General features: G+C 37.7%; 1 protein-coding gene across 7 annotated transcripts in view; it reads right to left on the bottom strand.

The window, feature by feature from the left end:
* Positions 1-628: 628 nt before the first annotated feature.
* Positions 629-15,805, bottom strand: part of IL13RA2 (interleukin 13 receptor subunit alpha 2) — a 50,650-nt gene continuing 35,473 nt past the window's right edge. For 3 of the 7 annotated variants that reach the window (XM_072817664.1, XM_072817663.1, XM_072817661.1), the window contains exons 9-10: positions 2,960-3,075; positions 767-1,051 (exon numbers count right to left, since the gene is read on the bottom strand). In XM_072817664.1, coding sequence (XP_072673765.1) covers positions 974-1,051; positions 2,960-3,075 — 194 coding nt within the window. In that variant the 3' untranslated portion in view covers positions 767-973. Of the gene's footprint in view, positions 1,052-2,032; positions 2,180-2,959; positions 3,076-10,023; positions 10,118-12,810; positions 12,933-15,805 lie in introns of those variants that run through there. The other 4 variants (XM_072817660.1, XM_072817662.1, XM_072817666.1 and 1 more) reach the window with 4 other exon arrangements.

The following is a 15,805-nucleotide window of genomic DNA, read 5'->3' as shown; positions in this document are numbered from 1 at the left end:
CTCAACATATCAAAAACATCTTTAGCAAGCTGGTTTGAGAGTAATTTGCTAATTATATTATATATTACCATGGGATTTTTAATTTTTATCAAAGATAGAATTCTACTTAGGGAAGTGGTGCATTACAAGTGACAGTAGAGGATGGTATTCTGGTCTACACCTCAGTTTTAGCTCTTTTCCCTCTTTTAAATGATCACTACCAATAATAGTCAAAGCTGTGGTTACCCTGCTCATGTGCTTATCTCTCCATTATATTATTTTAATCCTTTTCATTCTAAAATGCTCCTATATATCAGTGCTTTTCAAACTGAGTATGCAGATGAATCACCAGGGATGTTCTTAAAATGCAGACTGCTAATTGAGTAGATTTGGGAGAGGTCTGAGATTTTGCATTTCTAATAAACTCCCAGGAAATCCCTACTCTATTGGTCTGTGGACCACAGAGAAGAGAAACACCCTGAACAATATTAAACAGAAATTGGTTTTTTTTTAAATATTTTATTTATTTATTCATTCATGAGAAACAGAGAGAGAGAGAGAGGCAGAGACACAGGCAGAGGGAGAAGCAGGCTCCATGCAGTGAGCCTGACATGAGACTCAATCCCAGGTCTCCAGGATCAGGCCCTGGACTGAAGGCAGCACTAAACCGCTGAGCCACCTGGGCTGCCCCAGAAATTGGTTTAAACTAAAACCAGGCTCTTGATTGTAATCTAGAAGTCATTATTCCCGAAGTGTTATTTTATTTTTTTTTTAAGATTTTATTTATTTATTCATGAAAGACACACAGAGAGAGAGAGAGAGGCAGAGACACAGGCAGAGGGAGAAGCAGGCTCCATGCAGGGAGCCTGACGCAGGATCACATCCCGGGCTGAAGGCAGCACTAAACCGCTGAGCCCCGGGCTGCCCCTATTCCCGAAGTTTTAAAGCAACTCTCTATACTTAGGATGTCACATTCTCTCCCAGGAGTCAATAGTCAATTAGTCTGAAAGGTGGATGTACTTTTAAAAGGCTTCTTAGTAATTTCAAAGGCTTCTGCCTTTTGGTCCCTGAACTTAAGAAAAACAAAAACAAAAAAAATCACATCATCAGAAAGTAGGAGATGCTGCCTGCCAACTAGTATAGGAGTAAAAACTCCCAAGCTTTTACTGCTTATTTGTGACATCTGAATTTTTCAAATATGATTTCTTTACTCATTTCATTATTTTCAGCCTCCTACGCATTGTATTTCTTCCATCTTTTTCATGAAATGTAAAGCACGTTTATTTTTATTTTTTTTAATTTTATTTATTTTTTCATGATAGTCACACACACACACAGAGAGAGGCAGAGACATAGGCAGAGGGAGAAGCAGGCTCCATATAGGGAGCCTGACGTGGGATTCGATACTGGGTCTCCAGGATCGCGCCCTGGGCCAAAGGCGGGCGCTAAACCACTGCGCCACCCAGGGATCCCGTAAAGCACGTTTAGACTATGAATGTGTCGAAAACTTCTTGCTTCTTATTAATCCTCTCTTCAGGTTACTTTTAAAGCCAAACAACTGGGCAGCCCAGGTGGCTCAGTGGTTTAGCGCCACCTTTAGCCCCAGGCGTGATTCTGGAGACCTGGGATCCAGTCCCACATTGGGTTCCCTGCATGGGGCCTGCTTCCCTCTCTGCCTGTGTCTCTGCTCTCTCTCTCTCTCTCTCTCTCTCTCTCTGTGTCTCTCATGAATAAATAAATAAAATCTTTAATAAAAATAAAAATAAAGCCAAACAACTTTACTTATGGTGAATACATTCATCCCAAGTACAGTTTAAAAAAAAAATTAGAATCTCATCTTCTAAGAGTCAACAATATTTCTGGCTTAGTGCAAGTTATAAAATCACATTGTTCTATTAATACATCAGTGAATAGAACCAAACCCAACCCTTGACGTCTCTATGTGTAGCACTCTGACCATGTGTTTATGAGGAAAAAATCCTATTAATAGGATCCAGAAAATGTACTACTAGTTGAGGGTCTGAGTATTCTAAAGCCTATTTAAATACAACAATGCTTTTAAAATAAGATTTATTCAATATTTGAGGAAAAGCTTCAGTTTAATAAGACTCATATTTAACATCTGGCCATAAGACTGAAAGTTACTGAGTCAACAGAATGTGTCTTGATGAGAAAAGACTTCTTTTTTTGTATGAAAGATCTGAAATTAAAAAAGAGCTCCATTATTAAGAAATAGTCATTAATAACACAAACTATTTCGACTCAGATTAGTACCTCAGAGAAATAGATTTTTTAAAAGCATTCAAAAATAAAAAATAAAAAAGCACTCAGCAGAGAAATAAAGTGAAATATTTCATACATATTCAAATTTCTCTATCTTTAAAAGAGCTGGTATTAAGATATTTTTCACCAAGTCACAATTTCTCCTTAAAGCCCACCAATCCGTAGTGACTTTCATCTTCCGTTATTCTATAATATCTGTACAACTCAAATAGGAATCCTCTAAAAACAGCTCACAGTGCAGGTTATATTTTTTATGGATTCTATCTCCCCCAACTAGAGTATGAGCTCTTAGAGGGCAGGCACTATCTTTTTCAATTTTTGCGATTTTTCCTGTGATACACTAGTAATATATTTCAGTCTACATCCAGTCTAAGCCACTCTTTTCTTCCTCCCAATCCTGCTTTCCTCTTGTAACTCTTTCCTTATATTGTTCCCTAATCTAGAAGTAAATAGTGTTTCATATTCTAAAGCATTTGTTGTTCCTATATTTCAGAAAACGTAAATCCACCTCCAAATTTAGCTTTATAGGGTTAATTTTTTTAACTACTGTATTTTCTGAAGACATCAAAATCCATTCAACATCAATTGTACACCTACAGTTTACAGAAAAAATTATAAAACATAGGTCCATCAGTTCTAAATGCAGAACATTTTTTGTTAGCTACTATCTCAAACTAAACACTGTTATACAACTTACCGTTTTCAGTAAAGCCCTTTGCTTATACAAAAGCAGGCAAGTTATTACCAAAACAAATATTGAGACAAAAGCAAATGGTATCAAGAAAAATACTAAGGTTTCCTTCCATATGTCACCTAGGATTAAAAATCACAAAAAAGGGGGAAGGGTTAGATATTTACAATTATTTTTGAAACTGAATTTGTTTATAAATAAACCAGTAACTGGTAAAGAGCTGACCTAAAACTTGGTAACTTCTGCCATATTTGCTAGTGCATAGATACCATAGTTGTTTGCCTATAGCATTCCTTTCATTTGTGTACTTTGTATATAAAACAATTACCTTACTAAACTGTAACATCTCTCTTCATTTCACTTAGAAAAACAACTCCCCAAAGCTCAATTCTTATTTTCTGATATGATTTTATTTCAAATTTGACCTTGTGAAATTTCATAACAAAATGATGAAATATTAGTTAAGTGATTAAAGAAATAGGTCTTGTGTATCTCTTAACTCTTACTAAGTCAAAGGTTTATATTGTATCACATAAAGCTATATAGTGAGCAAGAGCTGGTGACAGGTAGCAGAATACATGATCAGAAAATTTGACACTTTGGTGTGGGGATTATTTTGAGCTGAGGGAATCGAAACCCAGCAAACTCAAGAAAAATGTTTACCTCTCCCTTAATTACATAAAAGAATTTAGATTTGGGAACCTGGTCTGAGAGAACTATTACCAGAGACAACTTTTAATGACCTATCTGTACGGCAGGGCAAACATCTAATTACAATAGTAGCTCCCCCATCCCCGACATACACACATTCTCATCCATGGTTTCAGTTATGCGTGGTCAACTATAGTCCAGAAGCAGATGATTCTCCTTCTGATGTACCATCAGAAGATCAATAGTAGCCTAATGCTATGTCATAATGCCTACATCATTCACCTCACTTTATCTCATCACTTAGGCATTTTATCATCTCACATCATCACAAAAAGAAGAGTGAGTATAAGGTATTTCAAAAGACCACATTCACATAGCTTTTATAACAGTTGTTATAACTGTTCTATTTGTTAGTTATTGCTATTAATTTCTTACTGTGCCTACTTATAAATTAAACTTTACCATAGACGATATAGGAAAAAACAATTTACATAGGGTTTTAGGCAACCACTGGGAGTTTTAGAACTTATCCCCTGTAGATAAGAGGGGGGACTACTGTACCAAACATCTCTTCTTATTGTTCTGTGAATTAATCTTTCTCCCCCTTTGAAGTCCCAGGCCCCAATCCTACTCCTTAGCTCATGATGGAATATAAGCCTCAACTGCCCTACTTGCCCTTAGGTCTCATATTTCCATGGGGCCCCTGTACCTATGAAATTAATTTTGTTTAATTGTTAATCTGTCTTATGTTATTTTAATTAGTAGAGCAGCCAAAGAATCTAGAAGAGTAAAAGGAACATTTTTCCTCCACAACAGTGGTGTATTCAGCAGGATAAACTTTAACTGACCAGTAAGAATTCTTATGTCAGTCTCCTGGATCTCTGCCTACAGTCTCATGAAAGCAAGAGTGGTGAGAGTCCTTTTCTTTTTCTAAATTTATTTTTTTTTTAAGATTTTATTTATTTATTCATGAGAGACACAGAGAGAGAGGCAGAGACATAAGCAGAGGGAGAAGCAGGCTCCCTGCAGAGAACAACTGATATGGGACTCGATCCCAGGATCCTGGAATCATGACCTGAGCCAAAGGCAGATGCTCAACCACTGAGCCACTCAGGTGCCCCCTCTTTTTCTAAATTTAGATTAGCAGGAGAAAATATTTATGGAACAAGGTCCTTAGGTATAGTACATCTGGTAAAGATTTGATATTAGTACTTTTGGTTTCTATTGATCCTTTTCCTCTGTTTCCCTTTGTCCCTTTCTAGAACTTGAGAGCTTGGCTTTATGGCCAGTGAGGATATTCTGCCAACCAAAGAGTGTATGTACCAGTATGCATTTGGTAGACAGCTGTGACAGGCTGTGGATCTGAGCTGACTGGAATTAGGCCTAGGTCCACCTTAAAAACCAGAACTTAGGCTAAACTAGGTCTAGAGTGAGGTTTCTTTGTTTGACTCTGGCAGCTGTCAGGGGAATTTTGTCATAAGGGGTCTCAGCCCATGAGGGCCCTTTTGTCATTTCAACCTTCATGGTCTCATTGTGATAATAAAGGTCTCTGTTTTCTTAGGCTGGATCTTGTGAGGGCTGCATCTTTTGCACTCTCCTTTGGGGTACCTTACTGGTTTGAGTCACTTTTGAGATTAATAGATCCTACTTATCAATGGCCAGACAATGGATATTTTGAATTGGACTTCTAGATTGAAATATTTTTAGAGAGCACTCATCCTATTGACACCTGTGGAAAAACTCAATTAAAAATGGGACATAAAAAAATATAATGGCTAGCCTTAGGGATTCCCTTAACAAGATTAAGGAACAAAAATTAGAAAAAAAATTAAAAGTCTACATCTAGTGTAAATTCCCCTTTTCAAAATCTGGCTCCATTTGCCTAGTTCAGCTTCTCTTTTCTTATAACATATACAGAGAACACTCTTGCCTGATCTCCAGGACCAGGGTATATGGGTTACTTGTGTAAATGCTGAAAGATAGGAAGGGATTTTAGCAGAAGCACCCAAGAAGGGTGGTGGGGGTCCCTTTGCTATTCCTTATAATTCCCCCTACTTTCCAGGGATTTTTAATCAGGCTCTACCAGCTTCAGGTCTTTCCATACAATTTCCTTTCCAGGTATATTCTGGACCCTCATTACAAAGAATTCATGTCTCATGGACAGCAGCAAATCTTTTAAATTATAAAGCCCCTTTATCGCCACTTTCAGAAGATCATACCAATTTAGAGAGGAGTTGGAAAGATCAGTGGTCATTCAACCTGTCACTCACAAGGACCTTATTAGATGCTAAGGGGTATTCTTCCTACCCGTAGGTATATTGCAGTAAAAGACAAATCATGGGGCGCCTAGGTGGCTTAGTCAGTTGGGTATCTGCCTTCAGCTCAGGTCGTGATCTCAGGGTCCTGGGATCCTGCCCCAAATCAGGCTCTCTGCTCAGTGGGGAGTCTGCCTCTCCTCCTTCTGCCTCTTCCTCCACTTATGCACTTGCTCTCTCTCTTTCTCAAATAAATAAATCTTTTTAAAAAATTAAAAATAAGCGGTAAATCCTATGGCTCCCTGAGAAAACTGCCCCCCTCCAGAAGAAACAGATCAGAATTTCTCCTAGGCCTTCCTACAAATGATCAGCTGAAGGCCAATGTTCAGGGGCTGATAGAAGCAACAGGAGATGCTTCCCTCCAACCCCACAACAAAGGTGAATTGTTCCAAGTTTAAATAGTACACTCAGAAAGGCCTTTGCTTGAAAGCTTTATACAGACTTTACAAACGCCTTCTGCAAATTCTTCAACATCAACTCAAATGCCCTCACATCTGTCCTTAAAGGAGAGTTCCCGTATGGGCCCCTCCCAAAGTTCATGAGACTCTGAGGGATTTTCTGGTAAACTGCTACTACGTTATTCCCTTAAACAGCCAAGGGAAATGAAAACTAAAATTAATTAAAAACCTTGCCAAATACTGGAGCCTGCAAAGGGCATCCTGGGAAAACTGGCAGAAGCCAGCAAAGGGTGAGAATTCTTTACCAGAGTTAGCTCTCACAAATCTGTCCATAGTGCTCAATCAAGAGAGGAAAATGAAATTTCACATTGTCTCTTCCTTTCCAAATCCAGACCCATTGGTTATTGATCCTTTTTCTCCCGGAGATGGCTATATGCCTTCTTGCTTGTCTTGTTTTGTTTCCAAGAACCAAGCTTGGACTCCTGCCTGCTTGGGACATGCAGGTGGTTGATTCTTTCTTTTGGCTATCTTTGGGAGTGACTCTGGATCTTGGGAAGGTAGTAACCTTTGCATCCTCTTTGGGGCCCCTCTTATACTCAAGTGGGGGTTGTTAAGTACTGCCAGAAATACTGTTTGTCCTAGATGAAAACTGACAAGATATTCTAAAGAATTTTTTAGTAGATCAGAAGTTGGTCAGAAATTGAAAGCTGATATACAGAGCCTGAAAGAAATTTTTTTTAGGCCTCTTTCCCTAAGCTAAAATGAAATAATGCACCCAGAAAGAAAAACCTTCTGAAGCCTTTGTAAAAGGATTTACTAAACATTCCAAAGATCTCTGATATAAAAAAGACTGAAGATAAGGTACTTGAATGGGTGGACCAACCTATGATGTCACTTAGGCTACAATCCAATTCTTTGATAAGTTGAGAATAACTGTCTTTTCCTTACAAATCTTTACAAAACTAGAAATGCAGCTGTAGAGGTAGTTTAAAGTTCACTTATTCCTTCTTATCACTCTCCAAATTTCCTCCATTTCTAAAGGCTTGAAAGTATTGTAAAAATTCTGGCTTTAGGAAACCAAAGTCCTGTTAGAGGGACATGCATTCTTTCCCTGTGCCTTTGAGATGTAATTGTTAACTTTTATCTAGGTCATCTCTTTAAAGCACAAAATTCAGGGAGAAGTAATTCTTATCAGAAGAACACAAAAAGGGTAAGGTCATTTGAAACTTAGATGAATGCTTCTCACAAATATTAATTTGTATTATTGTACTTGACTCAATGGCAGTGATTTTTTAAATAGAAGCTAGAAGTTCTCTGTTTATGTCTGTCTGTATGCTTATGTGTGTTTATTTTTTTGAAGATTTATTTATTTTAAGGGGAGAGAGCCTGCACTCACAAGTGGGGGGAGGGGTAGAAGGAGAAGGAGAAGCAGACTTCCTGCTGAATGTGGAGCTCTACCAGGGTTTGATCCCAGGCCCCTGAGCTCATGACCTGCACAGGTCAGATGCTTAACTGACTGAGCCACCCAGGTGCCTCTGTTTATATGTGTTTATATATATGTATTGTATGGTATTTGTCTGCCTTTGAATAGTGCTGCCAAAATTACTTTGTAAAAGAATTCTATTTAATTGACATAAAGAAAATTAAACATTTATATAAACTGAAGTCTCAGAAATATAATAGAAACTAACCCAAATGAATTTCAGGTTTACATGAACTGGGAAAATACTTGGTATTAAATTTGTTGGTTTAATTAAAACAGGCATGTCTTTAGAGTTACAAGGATTAAACATAATACTTTTATTCTACCAAGGCTTATTAAACCTCAAAAGAGTTTATGTTATCTCTTACAAAATTTTTCAGCAAGAAAAAATAGCTTGGGATGATGTCTGACTTTGTTTAATGTCTCATCAAGTTTTTGTGAGTAATCAAAAAATAAGTTTTTGTGAGTAATCTAAACATAATGATTGAGAACAAGTGAATTAGATATTTATGAAATAAGAGGTTTTAGGTGAAATTTTTAGTTTCCCTAAATCTTTTTGGTAATCTAAAACCTTAAAGTTTTGCTAAGTTAAATGACCATAATATAGTCATAAAGATCATTTTTAAATAAGATAAAATGCTAAAACATTAATTACTGAACATAGGCTTATCTACTTCTTTCTTCCTTTTGTTAAAAAAAAAAAAGACAATAGGCTCAAAGTAGAGTCACTTGTGCTAAGCCCTGCACCAGCAAACTAAGACTTAATCTATAACTTAATTGCAATTTTAGCATTCTGTCAGGGACATGACCTTTATCCATTCAGTCTGGCACTACCTGATCAGCACTAGTAAGGTAAGTGATTGGTAAACCCTTGACCCCTTTCATTCCATAAAGGAAGGTGACCTTGCCTAAAATAATCCATGATTTTCCCCATTCTGCCTATAAAAGTCTTCCATTTCATACAGCCCCTCAGAGCTCCTTCCTATTTGCTAAGTGGGATGCTGCTCAATTTATAAATCTTACATAAAGCCAATTAGATCTTCAAATTTACACAGTTGAATTTTTATTTAAAACACTATTACATGGCAGCCCAGGTGGCTCAGTGGTTTAGCACCGCCTTCAGCCCAGGGTGTGATCCTGGAGACCCAGGATCAAGTCCCATATCGGGCTTCCTGCATGAAGCCTGCTTCTCCCTCTGCCTGTGTCTCTGCCTCTCTCTGTGTGTGTCTCATGAATAAATAAATAAAATCTTAAAAAAAAAACAAAACACTATTACAGGGGGATCCCTGGGTGGCTCAGCGGTTTAGCGCCCACCTTCCACCCAGGGCATGATCCTGGAATCCCGGGATCGAGTCCCACATCAGACTCCCTGCATGGAGCCTGCTTCTCCTTCTGCCTGTGTCTCTGCCTCTCTCTCTGTGTCTCTCATGAATAAATAAATAAAAATCTTTTAAAAATTAATTAAAAAAACATACTATTACAAAGAAACTAAGATACTTGAGTCTGTTGATAAACATGTCTTGTGTCATACTGAAAGACTATATTGGGAAGAAACATGTTTCTAGAAATTATGAAATGTATTCATAAAGTTTCCAATCTAAAGAATACTGGCATAACAGTTTACAATTGCTTACTTCTTAGTTTCACTATAAATTAAGATTTCTAAAGGTTAATTATTCTAATTAATTAATGTAATTAAAGCTTCTAGAGGGGCACCTGCATGGATCAGTGGTTGAGCATTTGCCTTTGGCTCAAGTCATGATCCTGGGGTCCTGGGATCGAGTCCCGCATCAGGCTCCCTGCAGGGTGCCTGCTTCTCCCTCTGTCTATGTCTTTGCCTTTCTCTCTGTGTTATCGCATAAATAAATAAAATCTTTAAATAAAAAATAGAGCTGCTAGAAATAATAAGGAAAATATCTCTGTATATAAGGAAAGTACAATATATATTTTTGGTAAGAGAGGTTATGAGGAATGGAGATGTATTTTTTGTTTAGGAAAAAGAAAGTAGTTTTATCCTAAAGTGAAACTGGTTGTTTCAGAAGAAGAAAGAAGAAAATAAAGAAGAAAATAAAATAAAGAAGAAAATTTGGAAGAAAGAAAGAGAAAAAGAATCCTACATTTTGTGCTCAAGTTAGCTAAAATAGAATTAATTTATTATAAGAGTTATAAAATGAAGCTTTAAAATCAGTAATGTACTTACATAAAACTGGAACTTAATTTTCTTTTATCTGTTAAAAGGACAAAATTTTCTTGGACTATTGGTCTTCTATTGATAAGAGATTGTCAAAGGTTTTTCCTTAACTTTTAAGTAGTCTGCCTAGAAAGTAAAGATTTTCTGTTTTATCAAAGTAATTTCCTGAGCTTCATGTCTGGTCTTTGACAGTTAAGAAAACTGAATCTCCTCAATACTGAAAGAGCAAAGTTTTACTAATAACCATGTAACCTTCTGTACTTGCCTTTGAAATCTTTTGTCACTTTGGTCAAATAAATAAATATTGTTTCATAGTGACATGTGATCCTTTTTTAGTCATGTCCAAACTTTTTTATATTTTTGACAAATTTCCTATAATCAAATTCCAAATGAAGTCCTTTTGACTTAGAACTTGGGTATTTTCTAGAGAGTCCCTGGAACATCTCAAAAGTTATGTTCTCTCTCCTTACAAAAAGCGAGATACCAAACTAATTAGGCTAGTTTGCTATGTTAAATTACATGGGAAGCATTGTCAAATAAGTGATGCTAAAGCTTCTTAGATTATATTTGTGTGGATATATTAGTAATATAAGTGTTTCAAAATTATGTGAAATTCCTAGAAATGTGGCATGTTTGGTATAATGATTGTTAGACATAATTCCAGTTACTGTCTTAAAATGTCTTAAAACCAAATTTCCTTGTCACTTCCATTGAAATGAATTTTCATCAGATCTTTAATAATAAGTATTTTTTAAAACTTTTTTTATTTACAGTTATTGTTTTACCCATACACTTTTGAAAAAGTGTTCAAAAGTATTTGAAAAGTACTATATCTTCAAAAAGATTTAAGGAAAGCACTTTTGACTTTAAGATCATAAAATTGAACAGAGTAAGAATTTCCAGAACTACTGAAAACCCTGGATTAAAGCAGAATGAGAATTAATCACATGGCATTCAGTGAAACTGATGAGGGTAATTATAATTTCTAAAATATTTTGTTTGAAACTTTGCTTTTTTTTTTTTTAATGGTTTCTTTTTCCAGATTTAAGGAAACTTTTTTCTCTTAAGTACCTACATCTTAGAGCAACTTGGTAAAGTGCATCTTTGTGAAGATGGAACAACTTTCCTCCCTACCTGATCCCTCCAGAATTTGGAGTGAGTATTCTTATTTCATGGCAATATTTGTTTAATAAGAAGCTGTTCTCCTTGTTAACAGGACACAACTGAAAAATTGGTTATATTACTAGGGCTTTGACTGGAATGTCATATTTGAGAGACATCTACATAGACTCAACCAGATATCACCAGTCTTCAGGAATTAAGGTGGGCTTTATGGGGGCAATAATTAAGCCCTTGGAAAAAATCAGCCTGGTGCCTTCTTGTCAGGTCACTTCCTGGCAGGATCGGGAACGTGAGAAAATCTGAGGAACCTCAAGAAGAGAGAAATTCACCCAAATCTATAGGTAGTGTAAGCCAAGTCTAATGACAAGAATTCAGCTTGGCTTCTTAGCCTTCAAAGGCTTTTAAAAATCCAATCTGAGATTCCCTATGAAAAGTTCCAGCAAAGCAGATTTAGGAGCCTATATCATCATCAATCACTATTCTTGTTGCACTTATGTAAATAATCAGGTCAAGTTTATTGAAACTAGATTTTGCAAACACATTTGTCTTACTATGGTTCTCTTTATAAACTGGAGTTGACTATGGAAAGGAAACTGTTTTAGTAATACACCTTTGTGGATATCAAATTATTGTACTGTTAATTACCTCTGAGGTTTTCTTTTCTATGTATAAAATGGGCTATATACTGAACTCTTCTAGTTTCCTTATATATATGGCTACAACCCTCCAAACTAAGATTTCCAAAGTTCTTCCACTCTTCTGACATGGAATCAATGAGAAGTAAAAAATCCCCTTTCTGGAAGCCATGCAAGCTAAAGCTAAACAACTTCATATAAACTTCAAAGAAATCACCACAACAGCTCATTTATAGACAATCTTTGTGCCTATAACAGTGTGGGCTACTGAGAAAGATCACTAGAGACATTCAAACTGCAAACTAGGAAAATCTATCAGACTGCCACTTCCTGCTCTTGGTCCATCTAAAGATGAGTTAAACAGTACATCTAGAAAACTTCTTGACTGGTTGGTTGCCTTCAGAAGTCAGGGTCCTGGGATCAAGCCCCACATCCCAACAGGCTCCCTGCTCAGTGGGGAGTCTGGGGCTCCCTCTGCCTCTCCCTCCCCCCTGTTCTCTCAAATAAATAAATAAAATCTTAAAAAACAAAGAAGTCAGAAACTGAAATCATAATCTGCCCCTATTACTAACCATTTTTGTTTGTTTCCACAGAAGTGCCTCTTCTTAAATACCTGATTGCTTGCATTATAGACCTAACTTCTGGAGCCTGCCCACATCACCAACTCTTAAAGTGAGACACAACTGCTTAATTAAACTGTCTCTGGGCTGAGAAACTTCTTAGGAAAGTTTCAAAGGCAAGACTGAAAAGGAGCAGAATACATGAACCAAAATGTGCCACTTTGGCATGTGGATTATTTTGAGCTGAAGACATTCAAGACCCAGCAGTCTTTAGAAAAAAAATTTACCTCTCTCTTAACTACCTAAAGAATTTAGATAGTGGGCCTGAGTCAGAGAGTCACTTTGGTCTATTACCAAAGAAACATTCATCTCAATGAACCATCTTCATGGTAGGGCAAATATCTAATTACCAAACAGCTGCTCTTCTTATTGTCCTGTGAGTTCTATTCCCCTTTGAAACTCCAGGCCCCTATCCCATTCCTTAGTTCATGATGGCATATAGTAAGCAGTGACTGCTCTACTTACCCTTGAGTCTCATATTCTTACAGGTTGCTGTACACAAAATTAGTTTTGCTTCTGTTGGTCTGTCTTGTGTCAAGTTAATTATTAGACCAGCCAAAGAACCTAGAAGGGTAGAAGAAAAATATTTCCTCCCCTACACTGGTCTTTATAAAAGTCCCTGTGTGACAAAGATAAACTCAAAATGGATGAAAGATCTAAATGTGAGACAAGATTCCATCAAAATCCTAGAGGAGAACACAGGCAACACCCTTTTTGAACTCAGACACAGTAACTTCTTGCAAGATACATCCACGAAGGCAAAAGAAACAAAAGCAAAAATGAACTATTGGGACTTCATCAAGATAAGAAGCTTTTGCACAGCAAAGGATACAGTCAACAAAACTAAAAGACAACCCACAGAATGGGAGAAGATATTTGCAAATGACATATCAGATAAAGGGCTAGTTTCCAAGATCTATAAAGAACTTCTTAAACTCAACACCAAATAAACAAACGATCCAATCATGAAACGGGCAAAAGACTTGAAGAAAAATCTCACAGAGGAAGACATAGACATGGCCAACATGCCCATGAGAAAATGCTCTGCATCACTTGCCATCAGGGAAATACAAATCAAAACCACAATGAGATACCACGTCACACCAGTGAGAATGGGGAAAATTAACAAGGCAGGAAACCACAAATGTTGGAGAGGATGCGGAGCAAAGGGAACCCTCTTGCACTGTTGGTGGGAATGTGAACTGGTGCAGCCACTCTGGAAAACTGTGTGGAGGTTCCTCAAAGAGTTAAAAATAGACCTGCCCTACGACCCAGCAATTGCACTGTTGGGGATTTACCCCAAAGATACAGATGCAATGAAACGCAGGGACACCTGCACCCCGATGTTTCTAGCAGCAATGTCCACAATAGCCAAACTGTGGCTATTGATGGAGCCTCGGTGTCCATCGAAAGATAAATGGATAAAGAAGATGTGGGGATCCCTGGGTGGCGCAGCGGTTTGGCGCCTGCCTTTGGCCCAGGGCGTAATCCTGGAGACCCGGGATCGAATCCCACATCGGGCTCCTGGTGCATGGAGCCTGCTTCTCCCTCTGCCTGTGTCTCTGCCTCTCTCTCTCTCTCTGTGTGTGTGACTATCATAAATAAATAAAAATTTATAAAAAAAAAAAAAGAAGATGTGGTTTAGGTATACAATGGAATATTACTCAGCCATTAGAAACGACAAATACCCACCATTTGCTTTGACGTGGATGGAACTGGAGGGTATTATGCTGAGTGAAGTAAGTCAATCGGAGAAGGACAAACATTATATGTTCTCATTCATTTGGGGAATATAAATAATAGTGAAAGGGAATATAAGGGAAGAGAAGAAATGTGTGGGAAATATCAGAAAGGGAGACAGAACATAAAGACTCCTAACTCTGGGAAACAAACTAGGGGTGGTGGAAGGGGAGGAGGGTGGGGGGTGGGGATGAGTGGGTGACGGGCACTGAGGGGGGCACTTGATGGGATTAGCACTGGGTGTTATTCTGTATGTTGGTAAATTGAACACCAATAAGAAATAAATGTATTAAAAAAATTTTAAAAATCATTTGAAAAAAAATTACTTAAGGAAAAATTTTTTTTAAAAAGTCCCTGTGTGAATAATGGAGCTAGTCTTTATTTATTTATTTTTTAAAGATTTTGTTTATTCATGAGAGATACACAGAGAGGCTGAGACACAGGCAGAGGGAAAAGCAGAAGCAGGCTCTCTGCAAGGAGCTTGATGTGGGACTCCATCCCAAAACCCTGGGATCAGCCCATGAGCCGAAGGCAGATGCTCAACCACTAAGCCACCCAGGTGTCCCAATGGAGTTGGTCTTTAAAGGTCATTTTTTTTTTAAGATTGTATTTATTTATTTATGAGAGACAGAGAGAGAGAGAGAGAGAGAGAGGCAGAGACACAGGCAGAGGGAGAAGCAGGCTCCATACAGGGAGCCTGATGTGGGACTCGATCCCGGGTCTCCAAGATCAGGCCCTGGACTGAAGGGGGCACTAAACCGCTGAGCCACCCAGGCTGCCCTAAAGGTCTTTTTTTTTTTTTTTTTAAGATTTTATTTATTTATTTGACACAGAGAGAGGGAGCAAGAGGCCCACTAGCAGTGGGGGTAGCAGGCTCCCTGCTAAACAAGGAGCTTGATACAGGGCTTCATCCCAGGACCCCAGGATCATGACATGAGCAGAAGGCAGACACTTAACCAACTGAGCCACCCAGGTTCCCGTAAAAGTCATGTTTTTAAAGTTGTCTAACATTTTAGAGACTAAATGAGATGAGGTTGTTTTTCTTTTCTTTCAGCATAAAGCATTAATGGTTCTTTTGCATTGCAAGAAATGAGCAATCATTAGACAAATTTAAAAAGTAGACAAGCCTTGTCCTTCCAAAACCAGTATCTTCCATTCATTTTGAAGGACTACAGAGCATCTTGAATCCGAGGTCCATTACCTACACTCAAACCTACCCTCAAATCCACCTTTTTCTTTGTCCTGTTCCCTTAGGATTTTTTCTTTTCTTTTTTTTTTTTTAAGATTTTATTTATTTATTCATGACAGAGAGAGAGAGAGGCAGAGACACAGGCAGAGGGAGAAGCAGGCTCCATGCAGGGAGCCCAATGTGGGACTCGATCCCGGGACTCCAGGATCACACCCCGGCCTGCAGGCAGCACTAAACCGCTGAACCACGGGGGCTGCCCAGGATCTTATTTTCTACTAAAAAATTAACAAATTCAAAAAAAAATAAATAAATAAAAAATAAAAAAATAAAAAATTAACAAATTCATATGTTCAGCTAAGATATGCAAGGATATAATCCAGAGAAATGACTAATACTGTAAGCTTTCTGGCATACAAAATTAACAGTGGGAAAGCAGGCTTCTTTCTGGAGGTTCAAGTTGCTTTCCCTACATGCAGAGTCAATCCTAAAGAAGATCTATTTTCATTTC

This window comes from Canis lupus, chromosome X (genome assembly GCF_048164855.1).
Source record: "Canis lupus baileyi chromosome X, mCanLup2.hap1, whole genome shotgun sequence".
NCBI classification, from domain to species: Eukaryota; Metazoa; Chordata; class Mammalia; order Carnivora; family Canidae; genus Canis; species Canis lupus.
The sequence above is the reverse complement of the archived record's forward strand: the minus strand, read 5'-3'. Positions and strand labels throughout refer to the sequence as shown.